We start from the raw sequence: 19,546 nt of genomic DNA on the forward strand, positions 1-19,546 counted from the left end.
ATCTCAAATCAACTTTCCCCATTGAACTGAATGTAAATGTCAGTAATCGATTATAGCCCTCCCCCCAAAACACGCCCCCCAAAATGTAACATATTTTATTAAAGTGGCACTGAGAAGGCCCAAAAAATGTCATGTAAATTCGACACACCACAGAGAAGAGTAATGTTAACAAGGCTGTAAAATTTTAATGAATAATAATTTTAAAAATCACTAATTATAAAATCAAGCTTCAAAACTTGAATAATAAGGGCCTCAGACGCTGTGGGCGTGTCAAATGGATGCACCGAAAGGAATCAAACATACTGAAGGGGGGGATAGCTGATACGATGAAAAATCATGTGAGGAGTCTCAACTTCAAAATGTAATGGTTATTATGGACTATAATTGTAAAAATAAGCACACAAGTCAACTTACCCTTGTTGTCGGTGACATAATATCACAGCCGAACATGACACCTGACGACAGTGGCACATGGTAGGAGGAAGCCCAGGTAGTTAGACAACCAAGTTACCCACGAAGCCATGTTGTTTCTGGTGAAAGTTTACAAAACTATCCGCCGTAAAATGCGCAGTGCAGAGTCGCGTTAATGTTCAGCTCGGCATCTACATGTGTCTTTAAGAAGTCAATCCATCGCTTTTTTATTTCCAATTTTTTGGGGAGCTTAGAAAAACGTCACCGAGGTGTTCTGTAAATTGAGGCATCAGCGAAGGCGCATTGTTCGGGGTGTAGCCATTGTTGCTTGCTCACTGCACAGTGAAGTGGTAAATGGGGCTTGTTATGGAAGCTAAGTACAGCTAACTCACGACTGATCAGCATAGCCAAACAAAACAACATCACGTTGTATTTTTTAGTGGGGGAGGGAACTCACGCTAGGAAGTATACGCCCCAACCCGTTTTAGCCCTGCTCACAAAATCAGGAAAATTCAAACGGTGAAAAATATGCTTACGCTATATCTCAACAATTCAGCACTATATTGTTATACAACCCCAATGCCAATGAAGTTGGGACGTTGTGTTAAACATAAATAAAAACAGAATACAATGATTTGCAAATCATGTTCAACCTATATTTAATTGAATACACTTCAAAGATATTTAATGTTCGAACTGATAAACCTTATTGTTTTTAGCAAATAATCATTAACTTAGAATTTTATGGCTGCAACACATTCCAAAAAAGCTGGGACAGGGACATGTTTACCACTGTGTTACATCAACTTTTCTTTTAACAACATTCAATAAACATTTGGGAACTGAGGACACTAATTGTTGCTTAGCTTTATAGGTGGAAGTCTTTCCCATTCTTGCTCGATCTACATCTTCAGCTGTTCAACAGTCCAGGGTCTCCGTTGTCGTATTTTACGCTTCATAATGGGCCACACATTTTCAATGGGAGACCGGTCTGGAATGCAGGCAGATCAGTCTAGTACCCACACTATTTTCTCACGCACTTGTTCACAAAGAGGTCAACCTCGCCCCATCATTGCTTGTGAATGACTGAGCAATACAGGGAAGCTCCTTTTATACCCAATCATGGCACCGACCTGTTCCCAATTAGCCTGTTCACCTGTGGGATGTTCCAAACAGGTGTTTGATGAGCATTCGTCAACTTTCTCACTTTTTTGCCACGTGTCCCAGCTTTTTTGGAACGTGTTGTAGCAACTAATTTTTAAATCAGAAGTCAAGGATAATAGTTTGTTCAACTATTGTTCGAGTTACTTTAAAAAGGGGTTTGGTAACAAAAAAAAAATGCTTGCAATATCTCAGTTATTATTCATTTCACATGAAAGTTTGAAATTTTGATACATTTTCCTTTTTTTCTGATCATGCAGAGATCGAGATCTCAGGTGCAGGGTTCATTTAAATATAGCCATCCATCCATCCATTTTCTGAGCCGCTTCTCCTCACTCGAGTCGCGGGCGTGCTGGAGCCTATCCATGCTATCATCGGGCAGGAGGGGGGGTACACCCTGAACTGGTTGCGAGCCAATCGCAGGGCACATACAAACAAACAACCATTCACACTCACATTCACAACTACAGGCAATTTAGAGTTGTCAATTAACCTACCATGCATGTTTTTGGGATGTGGGAGGAAACCGGAGTGCCCAGAGAAAACCCACGCAGGCACGGGGAGAACATGATATTTTTGTGCGTACGACGTTTTCTGGATTTGACTGTATGCCATGTTGCAGTGGTAACTTTACGCTTGGCATAATGCAGTCAGACAAATACCGGTCTCCTGGCAACCGTTATATCCAGACTCGTCCATCAGATTGCCAGATGGAGAAGCGTGATTCATCACTTCAGAAAATGCATCTCCACTGCTCTAGCGTCCAGTTCCAGCGTGCTTTACACCACTGCATCCAACACTAAGTGATTTATGGCTTGGATGCAGCTGCTGGGCCATGGAAACCCATTCCATGAAGCTCTCTGCACACTCTTCTTGAGCTAATCTGAAGGCCACATGAAGTGGCAGCCGTGGCCCAATGGTTAAGATCATCGCCTGCCACCGTGGGGGACCTAGGTTCAAAACCCCAACTGGACCATCCGCCAACATCCCCCGGACTCACGGCTGTGGTGTCCTTGAGCAAGACACTGATACCCCGAAATGCTCCCCGGGCGCTTCAGCTGCCCCCTGCTCCAGTGTGTTCCACTAACATGTGTATGTGTTCACTGTGATGGGTTAAATGCAGAGAACAAATTTCGTGTGCATGCATGCATGTTCATGACAATAAAAGATGATTCTTCTTCTTCTTAAAAAGTTTGGAGGTCTGTAGCGATTGACTCGTCAGAAAGTTGGCGACCTCTTTGCACTATGCGCCTCAGCATCCGCTGACCCCATTCCCTCACTTTACGTGGCCTACCACAACATGACTGAGTTGGTGTCGTTACTAAATGCTTTCACGTTCTTTAATACAGCTGAAAGTAGACTGTGGAATATTAAGGAGCGAGGAAATTCCTCAACTGGAGCTGTTGCACCTATCCTCTGCATCCTATCACAGTTCTACCCTGGAATTCACTGAGCTCCTGAGGGCGATCCATTCTTTCACCTATGTTTGTAAAAACAGTCTGCATGCCTAGGGGCTTGATTTCATACACTTTTTTAAATTTTCATTTCCATACCACTCATCCTCACTGGAGTCGCTGGCGTGCTGGAGCCAATCCCAGCTGACTCTGGGCAAGAGGCGGAGTACACCCCGAACTGGTCGCCAGCCAATCAGATACAGTATAAACAAACAACCATTCACACTCATATTCACACCTCCGGGCAATTAAGAGTCTTTTTGGGATGTGGGACAAAACCGGAGTACCCGGAGAATATCCACGCAGGCATGAGGAGAACATGCAAACTCCACACAGGCGAGGCTGGATTTGAACTCGGGTCCTCAGAACTGTGAGGCTGACGCTCTAACCAGTCGGCCACCATGCCGCTATATTTTATACTTTTGGCAATATTTTGTAAGTTTATCCATCGGTCCCGACGACGACCCGAGTAGGTTACCACATTATCCAACATACAGTAAATAGTCTGACGCGACTGTACCCGGAAGGACAGCGGGCATTGGCACCAGCCACTCGCATTGCGGTAGAAAATGGATAGATGGATTCAAATGTATGAGAATGCTTGATATTTTGAATGTTATTTTTAACACTGTGATTTCTGTAATGCTTTGAAATTATTCATTATTTATCATGTTAAGAATTGTCAGCTAAGATTTACCTGCGAGCCAGATGCAGTCCTCAAAAGAGCCACATGTGGCTTGCAACCCATAAGTTCCCGACCCCTGCTTTAATTTGATTTTGCCTTTTAATATTATCTGCAGTCTGTATCTTTAAACTTGTATGTCTAATTGTGTACAATTAATAAATGTTGGCTGATGGTGACCGTTTGACCCTGGAACAGATTGTTTTTAATTTCGAACACATCAGAGATTGACAAATTTCCCCAGGATTAGATGCTTCAAAATCGCGACCTATGATTCTGATTTCCTATGAAGGCACACATTGTCTACATGTCAGTGTTATGCACATGATAAGGAAATAAAAACTCTTATAACAAAGTGACTTTATAGCTGCCGGTCTAGAAGGACAAAGCTGGATGAATTTAGGGAGTCACATGTGCTTCCATAATCCTCCTTATTGTTGCATTCCTCCCATTTTTTTCCACCAAATCGCTTCAGTGTAGTTGGATGTGTGACCCATTGTTCTAGTAACATACAAAAAAAAAGACGTAAATTGTTTTTTCGGACTATAGTTTTATCTTTATATCTTTATTTCCAGTTGTTTTCGCTTTTCTTAAGGTTTTGCGTGAAGGGCGGATCTGACAACAGGTGTTCATTATTATTGTTATCATAACTGTACAATCTGCACACAAGATGTGATAAATTGCCCCCCAATGGGTCAGGTGACTTGAGATTTAGGGGAGCACTTGTGTGGCATTTTGAAAGCACATGAGTGCTTGAATTTGTAATAACCCCAAATCATCATTTGATGAGCTGCTTGCAGGTTGCCTCCAAAGCCTCACTTTGTTGGCTAGCATTAACAAATAAATACAATAATCTCATCATACAGGCTTGGTATAAACATATTAAAGATAAGACAAGATGAAATCTGTGCGGTTTTATTACTTTTTAATAATGAATGATAAACAGTTGCAAACAATATTATATAGTTATATATACTGTATATTAAATACCATATTACTTCAATTTAAGCCAAAACAACATAAAATAACCTAATAATTAACCATTTGAGGACTGGATTCAGATTCTTATTAAAAATCCAAGTGGAAAAATAAGAACACTGTTTGATCCAATCATTATGTGGCTCTGTATAGAATGGCTTCCCTGTGCCAGTATACACCCCCTACAATGAATTGTCTTGGCATGCTTCAGTTGGGACTGAAGATGGAGGTCAATGTGTAGGGCTCTGTGAGTTCTCTTCCAATTCATTTTTTTACATTGTGGTTGTGCTATTATGACCTCATCCCCTGGTATTCTGGTCTGTCTCCCGGTATCTCCTACACACACTTGACGCTGTGCTGGGAGACAAACAGTCGAACCATCTTTAAGATAATAATGCCCAGGCTTCAAGTTTCATCAAACAATATTTTTGTTATTGTGCTGGTAGTTTGCTGGGGTGTATTGTACAGCTGCACTGCATCATATATTTTCTGATATTTTGATCTCTTGTGTAGCTAAGGTAATCAATATATTAGAAACAGCAGGACCTCTTTACAAAAAGGGTACCCTCATTACGAGTTTGTTCATGTATTACTGTTAGTTATCAACTGGTTTCTTAACAATTTTTTGAGAGTTCAGTCATTAGATGAATAATAAGAGTGACCTGCTGCTTGGCTAATATTGAGCCCACATTTACTGCTACCTCTTTGACCCTTTATTCATAAGAAAGAAAAGTTGCGTTTGCTCTTTTGTCGTGTTACAATATGATCAGAGATTTAACAGACGGCTTAGTCGCCGAGTGCATACATGGAGATGACCTTAATCTTTGCACACATGATGTGCATATTTCTTAATTGTTCTCAATACTGTATATTCATCCCGAATGTGCTTTTACTGTGCATAATCACCTTCAGTCCAGGTGCCACTCTTACTGTGTTTTTGAGTGTTTGCGTGAGTGTGTCTGTGTGTGTGTGTGCGTGTGTGTGTGAGCATGCGTGCGTTTGTGCTCCTTTGTCTGCTGAAACATGCGGGGGGTCAAACATGAGTGAGTTTATAAAGCTTCTTTCCTGCTGTAGCTGCTCACTAAAGGGATATTTGACAAGGCTGAACATGATGAAGACACCTGCTGTGCTGCTACTGCTGCTGGTGGTGGCTGCATCACACTCTGTGGCCAGTAAGTATTGAAATATTCTTAACTCTGCTAGTTGCTCATTGAATCCATTTTATATACTGTAATTTTAATACAGTTAAATTACTAATAATGTAAGTAATTTATTAAAATCATATTTGTATTGTCTTATATTTATTCAAATTCCAATAAATTTATTAAAGCGTTCATTAACAGATACAAAATGTTCAATACTGTCTGACAATTACAAATAAATTTCATTAAAAAAAATTTCACTGCCCGACTTTTAAGAAATATGCTTTAATAGTTTCATAGTTTAGTTTAGTTTCATACTTTTTCAAATGAGAAGTCGATTCAAAAAGGAGACACACTTCTCTTTTTCTTTTTTTATACTTCATTTCTGAGCTCTCAACTCCATACATAAATGAAAATTCAACCAAATATTCAAAACTGTGATTTGTGAAGTGACCACCTCTTACTTCTACTATAAATGATGTACGTACATGAAAATGACAAGATGTGGAAATGTTTTACTAATGTATGTTGTCTGAGTAAGAATTCCATATCACTGCAAAGTTTCATGTGGATGACACTTCTTTTTTCTGCTTTAAAATAAGAATAACATTTTCTTTTTGCTTGTTTTAATCCAAATTCAACCCTATGACTTTTTAATCTGATTAAAGTCTCACACAGCTGAGGGTCACATGAGAAGGATTGAAAGAAGTGAGCACATTCAAACACCCTCCGACACTTTTCTGTCTGTGAATAATAAAAACAAATAAATAAAATAGTGATACTGGGTGATGTTAGCCTGACTACAACATCGGTCACCAAAATAAAACAGTCATCCCTAAACTAAATAATTTCCTTCTTTTTTTAAATAATATTCATTTCAGAGCCCATAAATGGCTTCACTCGCTATCCATCCTGGAACACCAAGCTTTACCCAATCTGGAAAGATGGAGACCTCCGTTACACAGCCTCCTGGAAAGGTTTGTATCTCAAAACACTGGTTATTAATCAAATATCATATTTGGTAATGTGAAATCTGTGTTATAAATATTTTTTCGTAACAAACGCCCCATGTTTGGCTGGCAACCAGTCCAAGGTGTTTCACCCAAAGTCAGTTGGAACAGGCTTCAACTCACCCGCAATACTAAATGAGGATAAGCGGTACATAGAAAATGGATGGATGTTTAGACAAAATGGGGTTTGTTTTTTTCTGTGTTCTTTGCGCAGGTGGGAAAGTAACATTCAATGTCGCCAACGACTCGCCAACTCTCACTGGAGCCAAAGTGACCTTCACCATCGACTTGGAATTCCCCCATAACCAAAAAGTACAGGCTGATGGAGATGTGGTCTGGGCACAAGACTGTGTTGTTAATGGTAACAATTATGCCTGCTTATGCACAGTACTTAATATGCATGGGAATGCCAAAATTTTTCGGTTCACCATTTTGGTCCATATTCTGAACAAATATGGCTTGACCCACCACTGAACTTGAAGAAACCACACACAAATAGTTGACTTGATATTGTAATTTCCTCATTATGTGAATTCTGAGAGATGATCTTCAAATGTTTTATGTCACTTTCTTATCTAGGAACCAAATACCTGGAATCACAGACAGTTTTCCCAACTCAGAACACAGACTGGGAAGCTGTTTTTCCTGATGGGACACCAATCAAAAAAGACAAAAAGCCCAACTATGTGTTTGTCTGGAAGACCTGGGGTAACTAAAGCACCTCTTCTTACCATGTATTTAATATGTAGCAGTCATGTAGGGTATCAGTGATGTATTTGAAAGGTAACTTAATCGAACGTTGCTCATTTTGACAAAAAATAAACAATCATGTGCCATTGGCAGGTCAGTACTGGCAGGTGGCAGACGGTCCCTCGTCCACCCTGACCATCGACACAGCTGACATTCCACTGGGCTCCTACACCATGGACATTGTCATCTACCACTACCGGAGCAAGGAGAAGTTCATTCCTATGGGTTACGCCTCAACTCAGTTCTCCATCACCGGTAGGAAATTCAGACAGATTTTGGATATGAACCCTGCATACGACACTCAGGGGAAGACGAGGGAATTATCGATGTATACTGTGATTCTGGTCTACTGTTATTGTAATAATGATAATGATTCATTAGATTGAAATACATTTTAAAAAATGTCTCATTAGAATCATTAAATCAGTAACCGTTCTTCATTGATGACATCATTCTTCATCACTGATTGTCCGGAAAAAGTCATAGCAGTATATAAAATAGTGGTTCATGCAACTTCTACTTAAGTTACCAAGAATGGTTCCTTGTTTGCTAAAACAAGGATTCCCCAAAATGGTAAACACCCATACATTCGAAATGTGGTTCTTCCCTGAAATATATATATATATATATATATATATATAAATAAAGCAATAGGCATTAATTTGTTATCATGGACATAAATCTCCCAAACATGCCATGAAAATAGTAATACATGGTATATTAATACTATATTCTGATAATTGGTGACCCAATAAATCTGACCCTAGGTCGACTTTGATTCCCGACTCCAAGCTTGGGGAAAGCCGGGTGAAAGGGGTCTGCTTGCTGTCCACCAATCCCTTAAAAATTGCTATCACAGTTGCCTTATGCATCTGTTTGTGTATATGTGTGTTTGCATCTGGGCTCCTTTCAAGCTCATCTCCCTTCAGGGGATCAATACAGTACAACTTTTCCTCTCCGCAGACCAAATCCCATTTGCTGTCTCCCTGGACCAAGTGGATGACATTCTGGCTGGAGACATGAGCTTCGTCCTGAACAGGGCCATCGCCTTCAGCGTCAGCCTGCATGACCCTAGCCAGTTTCTGAGCGACGCCGACATCACCTTTAACTGGAATTTTGGGGACGACAGTGGGGCCCTCATATCCAGAGAGCTGACTGTCACTCACACCTATGTTAGCTCCGGCTCATATAAGCCTCATGTGGTGGTCCAGGCGATGATCCCAGACAAGTCTTGCAACCCTCCAGTGGAGACCACAACCAAGGCCCCCGCGGCGCCCAGTGATAAGGGAACCTTGGGTATGCCATCTTGTGTTCATGATGACATGACATGATTAGCCTCTAACTGTCATTAAACATGTCCTGTGGTAGCTCCTGTGGTCCCCCCTCTGACTTCCAGAAAAGCAACTAGTTTGAGGACCAATGCACTTTCTCCGGACACAGAGGAGGACAACGGTGAGGACGAGACCTCCACCACTCAGACCGCCCAGGAAGGAGCTGCGGCGGCGAAGACTTCCTCCCCCACCAACTATGAGGCGCCCGCTGACCCTGCCTCCAACACCCTGAGCGAGGAGGCGAGCAGCGATACAGCAATGGAAGGTAAAGATGGCGTCAGGCAGGGGTGCCCTAAGTGAGAGGAAAGGGCCCATGAGTGACAGGGGCTCTAGAAAATAGTATTGTGGATTTGTGGCATTCAAGTAGTGCGGTCCAGCGTGATATTTTTCACTGGACCAAATCCCTGGAGGACCTAAAATGAAATATAACCTTTACTTCATTTGACCTTCTCTAAACTTTTGAATGTCCAACTGTTCAGTATTTCATTACTTTTTGCTTCGGTTGGGCTGGGGGACCGCCCTGGGTCCTGGGTCCCCCTGGCTGGGTCACCCGCAGGGTGGACTTGCTGGCTTGCCCCCCCCCCCCACCTTGCGATTGGGGTGGGCCCAAGGGGCGGCCAGGCGGGTCCACCTATCCTCAATGTGCCGGCGCAGCAACTCCGTACACCAGTTGACTAACATGCATGTGATATGGTGTTCATTCACTAATACGTTCCATAGACACACTATAGGCTTGATTTGCTTATGCTGGGACAACTAACAATAACACAGGTTATATTAAGATATCAACTCACAGATTCTTACAGGTGTTTATACACTAGAAAAAAGCATCCCACCACACCACTCATCAGTAGCACTGCCTTGCTCATTTCCCAGATCTTCTCCTGTCCTGCCCTATTCTGTCCTCTCTCCTCTTGTCCCTATTGGTTAGTTGTAGCAGGTCCTCACCGGGTGTCCCTCCCCATTCCACAAATAAGAACACGATTTGACTGTTGTAACGTTACTTATGATCAAATATCTACAGTAGACTAACTATTGTTCTGCTATGGTTCGCACCCCTATTTCCCTTGCCTGTTCTGTCCCTCTGTATGACCCCTAAAACTCTTTTCTGTCCACCTGCATTTTCAGTAAAGATCAGAATAATTTAAAAAAAAATAAAAAACAATAAGCAGAGGCAGTATTTCAAACCTCCCTGTTGCACACCAAAACTGTTCCAGCACAAAAGGCATACAGATCCACCATTCTGCATGGCCATGCAGCTGAATCAGAATCATCTTTATTTGTCAAGTATGTCCAAAAAATCGCACAAGGAATTTGTCTCCGTAGTGGGAGCCGCTCTAGTACGACAACAGACAGTCAATTGACAGAGAACACTTTTGAGACATAAAGACATTGACAAAAAAAAACAGTCACTGAGCAATAAAGTGCTGCTAGTTGTCTGGTAATGCTGGTACATTTTTTTAAATTTTATTATTATTATTTTTTTTACAATTGTGCAAAAGATGCAGAGTCCTCTAGCACTTAGAGCAGTTTGAATGACTAATATTGCAATAGTCCGGTGCAATGACCATTGTGCAAAGGGCGCAGAGACTTCAAGGAGTGTATGCGGTTTAAAGTGACGAGTAGTGCGATAATCTGGGACAATGCTGATTGTGCAAATGTTGCAGATACTCCTCAATCTGTGTTGACTCTATTGCTGATGGACTCCTATACTTGATTCCTGTATTCCCTTTTTCATCAGCAGGTTTAAAGCGACCAATGTTACTCACAGGCCAAGCCGCTGTGGTCCTCGTCGCCAAAAGGGAAACAAAGGGCAAACACACCGTGGATGACTGCGTGATATATCGATATGGCTCCTTTTGCGCTGACATTCAAGTGGTTGGTGGGTTACTTGCCGTTACTCATTAATGCTCCACTGATGAAATTTACAGTATACTGCAAGTGATGGTTGGTATCAGTAGTTGTTAGCATTCACTTTGCTTTTCAGAGACTATCAAGAAAGTTGAAATAATACAAATGGACAACAACGTCATGACAAAACCAGGAATGAACAACAATGCTATTGATCTTACTGTAACCTGCCAGGGAAGGTGAATGTACCCTCCAGCATATCTATGAACTCTTTATAATGGAACCTGTGCTTCAGAATGCTAGTTGCCCTTTGATTTCCCCCCCCCCCAATACAAAATCATTGAGGGAGACACAGTAGACGACTGGTTAGCACATCTGCCTCACAGTTCTGAGGACCCGGGTTCAGATCCGCCTCGCCTGTGTGGAGTTTGCATGTTCTCCCTGTGCCTGCATGGCTTTTCTCCGGGTATTCCGGTTTCCTCCCACATTCCAAAAACATGCATGGTAGTTTAATTGAAGACTCTAATTTGCCCGTAGGTGTGAATGTGAGTGTGAATGGTTGTTTGTTTATATGTGCCCTGCGATTGGCTGGCGACCAGTTCAGGGTGTACCCTGCCTCTCTCCCAAAGTCAGCTGGGATAGGCTTCAGCACGCCTGTGATAAGCAGTACAGAAAATGGATGGATGGATGGAGGAAATAATTGATACAGAAATAATCCCTTCCAGTTTGTCAAACTGTTGACAAACTTCTGAACTGTCATAAAACAAAAAAGCACTGTTGATGTGAATGGTCACACATCTCACTTTCAGAACATAAAAACAGTAAATCCGTATAACTTAATTTGTAAGTTGATGTACTGTTTTGAATGCAAGTTCACTTACTTCACATAACTTCCTGTATGCATTTGATTTTTGAATCTGAATTTGAATTTATTACTGATGCGTCTGTCCCGCTCACTCAGCTTCCCCAAACAGGTGTGCAGCATGATTCTGGATGCTGAGTGCTTAAAGCCAATTCACACAACATGCAACATGGTGGAGCCCTCCAATGAATGCCAGATGGTGTTGCACCACTTCTTCAACAACTCTGGTGTCTACTGCATCAATGTGTCCATGGCCAACGACGTCAGCTTGGCCGCCACTAGCGCCAAAGTCAACGTTAATATGGGTAAGTATACTAGTATACTAGTTATGTTATATGAATGCGGTTGCTCAATTTCACTCTTTCTTTCCACTTAAACCTGCTTACTGACACAGGTATCCCCTGTCTTTGTTTCAGGCTTGGGGCTGTCCTCCTCCAGCATCATCGCTACCGTGCTGGGTGTCATGCTCCTCATTTTGTCTCTAGCAATAGTGGCCTTTTCTTACAAGTAAATGATGTTTTTCTATCTATCTATCTATCTATCTATCTATCTATCTATCTATCTATCTATCTATCTATCTATCTATCTATCTATCTATCTATCTATCTATCTATCTATCTATCTATCTATCTATCTATCTATCTATATGTACTGATGTACTGTATGTATATTTACATGTGTATACACACTCACACACACACACTCAAAAGTTTTGAAGCTACTAAGATAAGTGGTTATGCCTTTATTCTTGTAATATTACATTTTTCTCATTGAATTACTACTTTTCAATTTATGAGACTCAATCTGTAACATTTTTACTTTTTTCTTAAAAAATAGCAATATTTTTTCTTGCAAAATTACAACTTTATTGTCCTAATATTTCAATACACAATAGACTCGCCTTGTCAGCAAAGTGCCTCAAAACCGCATTATTTTAGCTATCCAGCAGGGTGTGCCTAGAGACTACACCTATACCAAATAAATAAACCATGAGTGTCTCACTCATGCACTCCGGTTTCCTCCCACATCCCAAAAACATGCATTAATTGGAGACTCTAAATTGCCCGTAGGTGTGAATGTGAGTGCTAATGGTTGTTTGTTTGTATGTACCTTGCGATTGGCTGGCAACCAGTTCAGGGTGTATCCCGCCTCCTGCCCGATGACAGCTGGGATAGGCTCCAGCACGCCCGCGTCCCTAGTGAGGAGAAGCGGCTCAGAAAATGGATGGATGGATGTCTCACTTGATGCATTGCTTGGGTTAGTTTGAATTGAAGAGGGCACACCTCAAGACATGAGAGGCTTTGTTGCATCACCAAATGACTCGAACAATAAAATGAGAATCTTGTTAAGGACAGGTGAGGGTTTTTTTTATGTATACAAACAGTTATCACTTCCGAAAAATGACTTATTTTTTAAAATGTACTTCATTCTGATTTCAAACCATCTCGAGAAAATCATAGAACTGATGAAGGTCACTCTGATGCCATCCCTAAAATGCACTGCGCAGTTGTTGCTTTGCACTGCGTCGTATTGTACATAAAGTCTGCCAAATCCCATCGGGACTTGATTTAAAAATATCGTAATTGTATTCTTTTCTTGGCACGGTATGGAGATGTGCATCACAAACAAAAGAAAATACGGATATAAAAACAGTAGCTCGCCTCATGGTGGCACTAGAGGGAAAGTCAATATCAACATTGTAGCGTGCTGCCCTATTCTCGATATACGACGTCTGTGCCGGTGTGCTCAATAGACCCAACTTGATGGGACTTAAGATGTGCGCGTCTCTCAACAGGCGCCTGAAGTCCTACCACCAGCTGAAGGAGGACATCAGAGGGGGCGTGGACCCTCAGGCAGGCTTGTCTCACAGAGGCTCCACAACATCAATGCTGTGGAAGTTGCTCAATAGACGAGGAGTGGTCGACCAACGCCCCCTGCTGCAACACAGACTCGTGTGAACAAGGCCCGATCTACATCGCAGCTTCTTCTCACTGCTCCCTTTTTATACTTTTTTTTTTTTTTAAATGCTTTTTTTTTTTTAACATTGAACATGTGTATCAGTTTAATGTAAATCAAAATATGTGGTGGAATTACACCTGATTTTTGTACTTGATAACAGAAATATTGGTAATCAAATCAAAGCATTAAATCGCCACAAAGTTTGCGCTTTTCCATGAAAGTTTGCTTGGAGCCTTTACGTCATCCTTCATTTTAACAACTTGAACAATTAGCTACACTAATGGTGTATAGCCTGACCCCATCATTGTTCAAACTGAACAATAATCAATTCATTCTAAATTCCAACATTTGATCATGATATGATTATAAAAAGATACATAAGACAGCGTCACTTGTCACAGGATTTTATTTAGAGCCAAGATGAACATTTGTAAGAATCTTAAACAGCCAATCTGGCAACTGACCAACAGACATTTGTCTGGAATGCCTTCAAGTACACAGCAATTCAATTTCCTGTTTTCTTGTGCCTTTTAATATTCTTCTCCTTCCTCCTCTCCTTCACCCTCAATGGAGTCTACGCCAACCTCCTCGTAATCCTTCTCCAGAGCCGCCATGTCTTCTCTGGCCTCTGAGAACTCTCCCTCCTCCATGCCCTCGCCCACGTACCAGTGCACGAAGGCGCGCTTGGCGTACATCAGGTCAAACTTGTGGTCGAGGCGGGCCCAAGCTTCTGCGATGGCAGTGGTGTTGCTCAGCATGCACACGGCCCTCTGGACCTTGGCCAGGTCTCCGCCTGGAACCACGGTGGGAGGCTGGTAGTTGATGCCCACCTTGAAACCAGTGGGGCACCAGTCCACAAACTGGATGGTGCGCTTGGTTTTGATGGTGGCGATGGCGGCGTTCACATCTTTGGGCACCACGTCGCCACGGAAGAGCAAGCAGCAGGCCATGTACTTGCCGTGGCGAGGGTCACATTTGACCATCTGGTTGGCAGGCTCAAAGCAGGCGTTGGTGATTTCTGCCACGGAGAGCTGCTCATGGTATGCCTTCTCAGCGGAGATGACGGGGGCGTAGGTGGCCAGGGGGAAGTGGATACGGGGGTAGGGCACCAAGTTGGTCTGGAACTCTGTCAGATCAACATTGAGGGCACCATCGAACCGGAGTGAAGCAGTGATGGAGGATACGATCTGACTGATCAATCTGTTCAGGTTGGTGTAAGTAGGACGCTCGATGTCGAGGTTTCTGCGGCAGATGTCGTAGATGGCCTCGTTGTCCACCATGAAGGCGCAGTCGGAGTGCTCGAGGGTGGTGTGAGTGGTCAGGATGGAGTTGTAGGGCTCCACCACAGCAGTGGACACCTGGGGAGCCGGGTAGATGGAGAACTCCAGCTTGGACTTCTTGCCGTAGTCTACAGACAGGCGCTCCATCAGCAGGGAGGTGAAACCGGAGCCGGTACCACCTCCGAAGCTGTGGAACACCAAGAAGCCCTGGAGGCCAGTGCACTGGTCGGCCTAAGGACACAAAGACGAGGGACGCGTTATAGTAGCACAAAGGCTAGTGTGGTACTCTGGATTCCTCCCTCCATCCAAAACCATGTATGCTAGCTTCATAGAATTGGTCAATCATGTGGGTGTTCAGTCTGTGATTGACAGGTGATGGGTGTACCACCAAGTCAGCTGGGACAGTGTTTAGGATAATTGGTAAAAAAAGGAAGGAATCGTGTTAACACTTTGTGACGTTACACACCAGTTTGCGGATCCTGTCCAGCACCAGGTCAATGATCTCCTTGCCGATGGTGTAGTGTCCGCGGGCGTAGTTGTTGGCGGCGTCCTCCTTGCCGGTGATCAGCTGCTCGGGGTGGAAGAGCTGGCGGTATGTTCCAGAGCGCACCTCATCTGAGGAGATTCAGTTGAAATAAGTTTCACATATCACGGATAGAAGAAACTGATTTTTACAAGAGACAGTTTTACCAATGACTGTGGGCTCCAGATCCACAAAGACAGCTCTGGGGACGTGTTTGCCAGCTCCAGTCTCGCTGAAGAAGGTGTTGAAGGAATCATCGCCGCCTCCGAGAGTCTTGTCGCTGGGCATCTGTCCGTCCGGCTGGATGCCGTGCTCCAGGCAGTACAGCTCCCAGCATGCATTGCCGATCTGGACGCCAGCCTGACCAACGTGGATGGAGATACACTCGCGCTGTGCGGGGGAAAAATATTTAAGTTAATTGAGATGTCATTTTACTTACAGTGTCACTGCTCTACCTATTAAAAAAACAAAAAAACAAACAGCATTAATGTTGAATTATGCCACTGTGCCCCTATCGTTTGCTGCACACATTGCAGCGAGAGACACCACCCTGATGCATGACAACCCGCAGGGGACACAAACGCTGAAGACCCCCATCCACACCCCCACCCCACCCACGCAGAAATAAAAGGCTCTTTTGTTACGTGCTGTCTTTTTTATACCCCTTCTCTTCGCTTGTCTTTCATGCAGCACTCTCCTCTTTTGGCAAGGAAATGCAAACGAGACGCGCATGCGCATGCACGTTCTCGTGCTGGAATATTCCACTTGCTCTCCTCCACTGAGGATGCACAATCACCGCGTTGTATCGGTAAAAAAGGGAGCGAAATCCAATGCCCAAAACCTCAGAAGACAGTGGAATCCAAATCCATTCATTTAAAAAAAACAAAAAAACAAAACGTTACATTCACCCGTTTATTTGAATGAATCACTGTATTCGACGCAAAATAAATTCAATAATGAATTAATAATGTCTTTATAAATGAATAATGAGCCGCATTCATTCATCCCCACCCAGCCGAGCCCCTCCCTGACATCCAACGTCGGTAGCAAGATGCCACATTTATATTGAAACATTTTTTGATTCATATTCCCAAATTTGGGACAGAAAACTAACAAAATACTAAAGGAAATATCAATGTTTTTTTTTTTTTTCATTTGTATTTGGACACTTATTTTGGGCTTCTCCCACCTCAGTACCACTAGTCATTGTTCCCATCTACACACACACACACACACACAGACTGACACTTTCCAACCTGCTATCGCTGTACATCAACTAACATTATTAAGCCCTCATGATACATATAGCAATTGTTAACAGTACAATCTGTCTAATATGCGAATTAGACGCAATTAGAGAACCACAGCGACCACAACATCGTGCTGTGAGTATCCCACTCAATTATCCCTGCAAAGAACCTAAAAAAAAGCCAACATTTTGCACAAAAATGACCGTTGTACTCACCATGTTTTCGTCGAGGGCTCAAAGCAGGAGAGAGGAGGAAGAAAAAGATTTGGGTTGCGTGTTGTACCCAACGGGGTCGATGCAACAACTGCTGAATGGGAGGGAGGTGCTTGCAGATTTATACACGTACGGCAATATTGGGACTGAGCGAGAGGAGCACTACTGCCCCTCGTTGGTGACTTGTCTTCCAAAAAATCAAAAATAAATAAACAAATCCTCGGGATCCCCTGCAATACTGCTCAAAACCCGCAATTATTGTCTTACATATTGATTGTTTTCAGCTATTTTGCTGCTTGTATGCAATCATGCTTCATTATTCATACCCAGCGTTTTGGTGACCGGTTGTTATTGTGCAGAGAAATGAATAAGCCTTCCGTGCATGCAATTCTTTAGGCGTGGCATTTAGCAATCAATAGAAAGCAGCATGGTGCAGATGTATTTAATTTACCCTTTGTTAGGGTTAGTGTTGTCTTACTAGCCTTTCATCAATCAATTTAGTTTAGCATGATTTTTTTCTTATTGTGTCTTCAATGCCTATCAGTCAATCTACAAACAACTATGTATCTATCTATCTATCTATCTATCTATCTATCTATCTATCTATCTATCTATCTATCTATCTATCTATCTATCTATCTATCTATCTATCTATCTATCTATCTATCTATCTATCTAGGGTCTGTTTATTTTAGATTTTATTATATTCGATCACGATATGTATTATTATTATTATTAATTCACTTTATATTTTGCACATTTCAATAATAAAAATAATAATTTATTGCTTGGAGTTTGTATTCTGTTGAGGATATGCATGGAAAATGGTTACAATAGCATTGCTAAAACAGCTAACGTCGAATGTGAAACTGACACGATTGCACATACAGTACTGAATTTGAACAACCTAATGTATGCGTGTGATGCACTATATGTAATAACCTTATTTGCAGCTACCAAGGCGACCAGTTCAGGGTGTACCCCGCCTCTCGCCCGACGATAGCTAGGGTAGGCTCCAGCACGCCCGCGACCCTTGTGAGGATAAAGTGGTACAGAAAATGGATGGATGGATGGTTGCACAGGCTCACCATGATGGCCGCCCGTCCTCCTCTCCTCCCTCTTTTGTGTCCTTATTCTCTGCAGTGATGTCATCCAGTCGGCCGATCACGTGACCTCCGCGTCACTCAATCGGTCTCTCTGTGGTTTTGGAGCGTTTCCTCACTTTCTAACCTCTCTGCGAACCAAAAATTACTACTGTGGATTATTTTGATGTGCAAAGCAATGAAATGTGTCACTCTGTTTTGTTTTACAGCACTGGTCTTGCTTTGCAGGTGGAAGGCCTTGTTAGCACAGTTTGCTTGACAGAACACTCGAGAGTTTTCGCAAGGAAGCGTAGATAAATGAATATGAATGAATGGAAGGATAGATGGATGGATGGTTGAATGGTTAGACAGACAGACAGACAGACAGACAGACAGACAGACAGGAAGTGAAGCCTCTCAAGAAATTTCTCTCCTCTTCTTCCTCCTCCTCTTCCATGTCAGCAGCTGTGGCGAAGGGAGGGTCGGAGCAGCTGCACTCCAAGAGTAGAATGCTGAAAAGATGGGAGTGGTACTCTCCTGGCACCACAATGACTGCGGTGCGTCTGGCAAAGAGAACACGACACCCTTCCCCAATAACAGAGCATATTTCCATCGAGCATAGCACAACCATAGTCAAACAGCAGTACATCACAATTTGTGTCTTGTAATGTTGCATATGTGTATTAGGGGAGGGAAAAACTGGAAAATATTGTGACATATTTACAATTGTACCTCTGAGCTGGAGTATGGGCAAGTCTACCTTTGATTACTATTAGTATACAAAGTCAATTCTCTGTAATACAGTGGATCTTTGTGATATAACAAATGAGACCAAGATAAATCATTTCAAACTCTTTCCACCATTAATGTGACCTATAGCCTATTAAATTGAAGAAAAAAAGAAATCTTCGAGAGGCGAATTCAAAATAAACAACTGATATAATGCGGTGGCACAAGTGTGTATACTTACACTTGAGGATGTGACTGTGTTCAGAAATAACCTATCACATTCAAACTCAATGTTCAATGGGAGTCATTTAATCCCTGTCACCATTTAAAGTGCATATCTTTAATCCCAAAGACATTTTAAATGTTCTACGAGGCTTATTCCTAACATTTTTTTGTTTTTCATCAGAAGCCTGAAGGTTTTGTGCTAACAGTAACTTACAGTATATTTGGAACTGCTCAAAATTCCATAAGGCCCCAGTTCTAGCTGAAGAAAAGCAGCCCCAAAGCATGATGCTGCCAGATCTGGAAAAATCTGCAAGTACAAGAATTTATTTGTTGAGTCACTTTTGCATTAATGGAAGCATCCACCCCACAGAATCACAATAGCACCTTGTGTGTGTTCATCATCCTCCATGAACCAGGAAGTCTGCTTTATTTTCACCTTTGTTAACAGCTCAGCCTTTGCAGAGGTCAGCCTTATACTGCATAAGGTCATTAGCATTGCTAAATCAACATAAAATTTGTAAGACATCAGCGATAAGAACAATAATTTACCAAAGTGAGTCAGCTGATGTAGAGAAAGCTGAGAGGAGGGTGCCAAATGAGCTGATTTGGCATGAAATGTCTATTTTAAGCTGCATCACATTCAAAGGCAGGACC

The 19,546-nt window shown here is 42.4% G+C and overlaps 2 protein-coding genes across 4 annotated transcripts; one reads left to right on the forward strand and one right to left on the reverse strand.

Annotated features, from left to right (window-relative positions):
* The first annotated feature begins 5,760 nt into the window (after nucleotides 1-5,760).
* pmelb (premelanosome protein b) lies at nucleotides 5,761-13,857 on the forward strand. Of its 2 annotated transcripts, none has more exons than XM_061790060.1 (12): nucleotides 5,761-5,858; nucleotides 6,710-6,805; nucleotides 7,053-7,199; nucleotides 7,418-7,546; nucleotides 7,682-7,843; nucleotides 8,552-8,884; nucleotides 8,957-9,184; nucleotides 10,661-10,801; nucleotides 10,907-11,009; nucleotides 11,732-11,937; nucleotides 12,049-12,139; nucleotides 13,428-13,857. In XM_061790060.1, exons 1-12 carry the CDS (start codon nucleotides 5,795-5,797, stop codon nucleotides 13,588-13,590), a joined length of 1,863 nt encoding a protein of 620 aa, XP_061646044.1. In that variant the 5' UTR covers nucleotides 5,761-5,794; the 3' UTR covers nucleotides 13,591-13,857. The 2 variants fall into 2 exon arrangements, with proteins under 2 accessions (XP_061646044.1, XP_061646052.1); XM_061790068.1 differs by having other exon boundaries at nucleotides 10,664-10,801.
* Nucleotides 13,858-13,979: 122 nt separating this feature from the next.
* On the reverse strand, nucleotides 13,980-17,882 carry LOC133485801 (tubulin alpha-1B chain). Of its 2 annotated transcripts, XM_061790090.1 has the most exons (5): nucleotides 17,799-17,851; nucleotides 16,860-16,947; nucleotides 15,562-15,784; nucleotides 15,338-15,486; nucleotides 13,980-15,102 (listed from the first exon to the last, which is right to left on the reverse strand). In XM_061790090.1, exons 2-5 carry the CDS (start codon nucleotides 16,860-16,862, stop codon nucleotides 14,122-14,124), a joined length of 1,356 nt encoding a protein of 451 aa, XP_061646074.1. In that variant the 5' UTR covers nucleotides 16,863-16,947; nucleotides 17,799-17,851; the 3' UTR covers nucleotides 13,980-14,121. The 2 variants fall into 2 exon arrangements, with proteins under 2 accessions (XP_061646074.1, XP_061646065.1); XM_061790081.1 differs by having other exon boundaries at nucleotides 16,860-17,882.
* Nucleotides 17,883-19,546: the final 1,664 nt, after the last annotated feature.

The sequence above is a fragment of the Phyllopteryx taeniolatus genome, chromosome 1, assembly GCF_024500385.1.
Source record: "Phyllopteryx taeniolatus isolate TA_2022b chromosome 1, UOR_Ptae_1.2, whole genome shotgun sequence".
Taxonomy (NCBI): Eukaryota; Metazoa; Chordata; class Actinopteri; order Syngnathiformes; family Syngnathidae; genus Phyllopteryx; species Phyllopteryx taeniolatus.

Excerpts from the sequence above, each read along its gene's own strand:
- pmelb (XM_061790060.1), top strand. The coding sequence starts at position 5,795 with ATGATGAAGACACCTGCTGTGCTGCTACTGCTGCTGGTGGTGGCTGCA. Across the intron at positions 5,859-6,709 it reads TGCATCACACTCTGTGGCCA|AGCCCATAAATGGCTTCACT; the intron begins GTAAGTATTGAA and ends TATTCATTTCAG. Across the intron at positions 11,938-12,048 it reads CAAAGTCAACGTTAATATGG|GCTTGGGGCTGTCCTCCTCC; the intron begins GTAAGTATACTA and ends TCTTTGTTTCAG.
- LOC133485801 (XM_061790081.1), bottom strand. Across the intron at positions 15,487-15,561 it reads TCTGGAGCCCACAGTCATTG|ATGAGGTGCGCTCTGGAACA; the intron begins GTAAAACTGTCT and ends GAATCTCCTCAG. Across the intron at positions 15,103-15,337 it reads TGGACAGGATCCGCAAACTG|GCCGACCAGTGCACTGGCCT; the intron begins GTGTGTAACGTC and ends TTGTGTCCTTAG.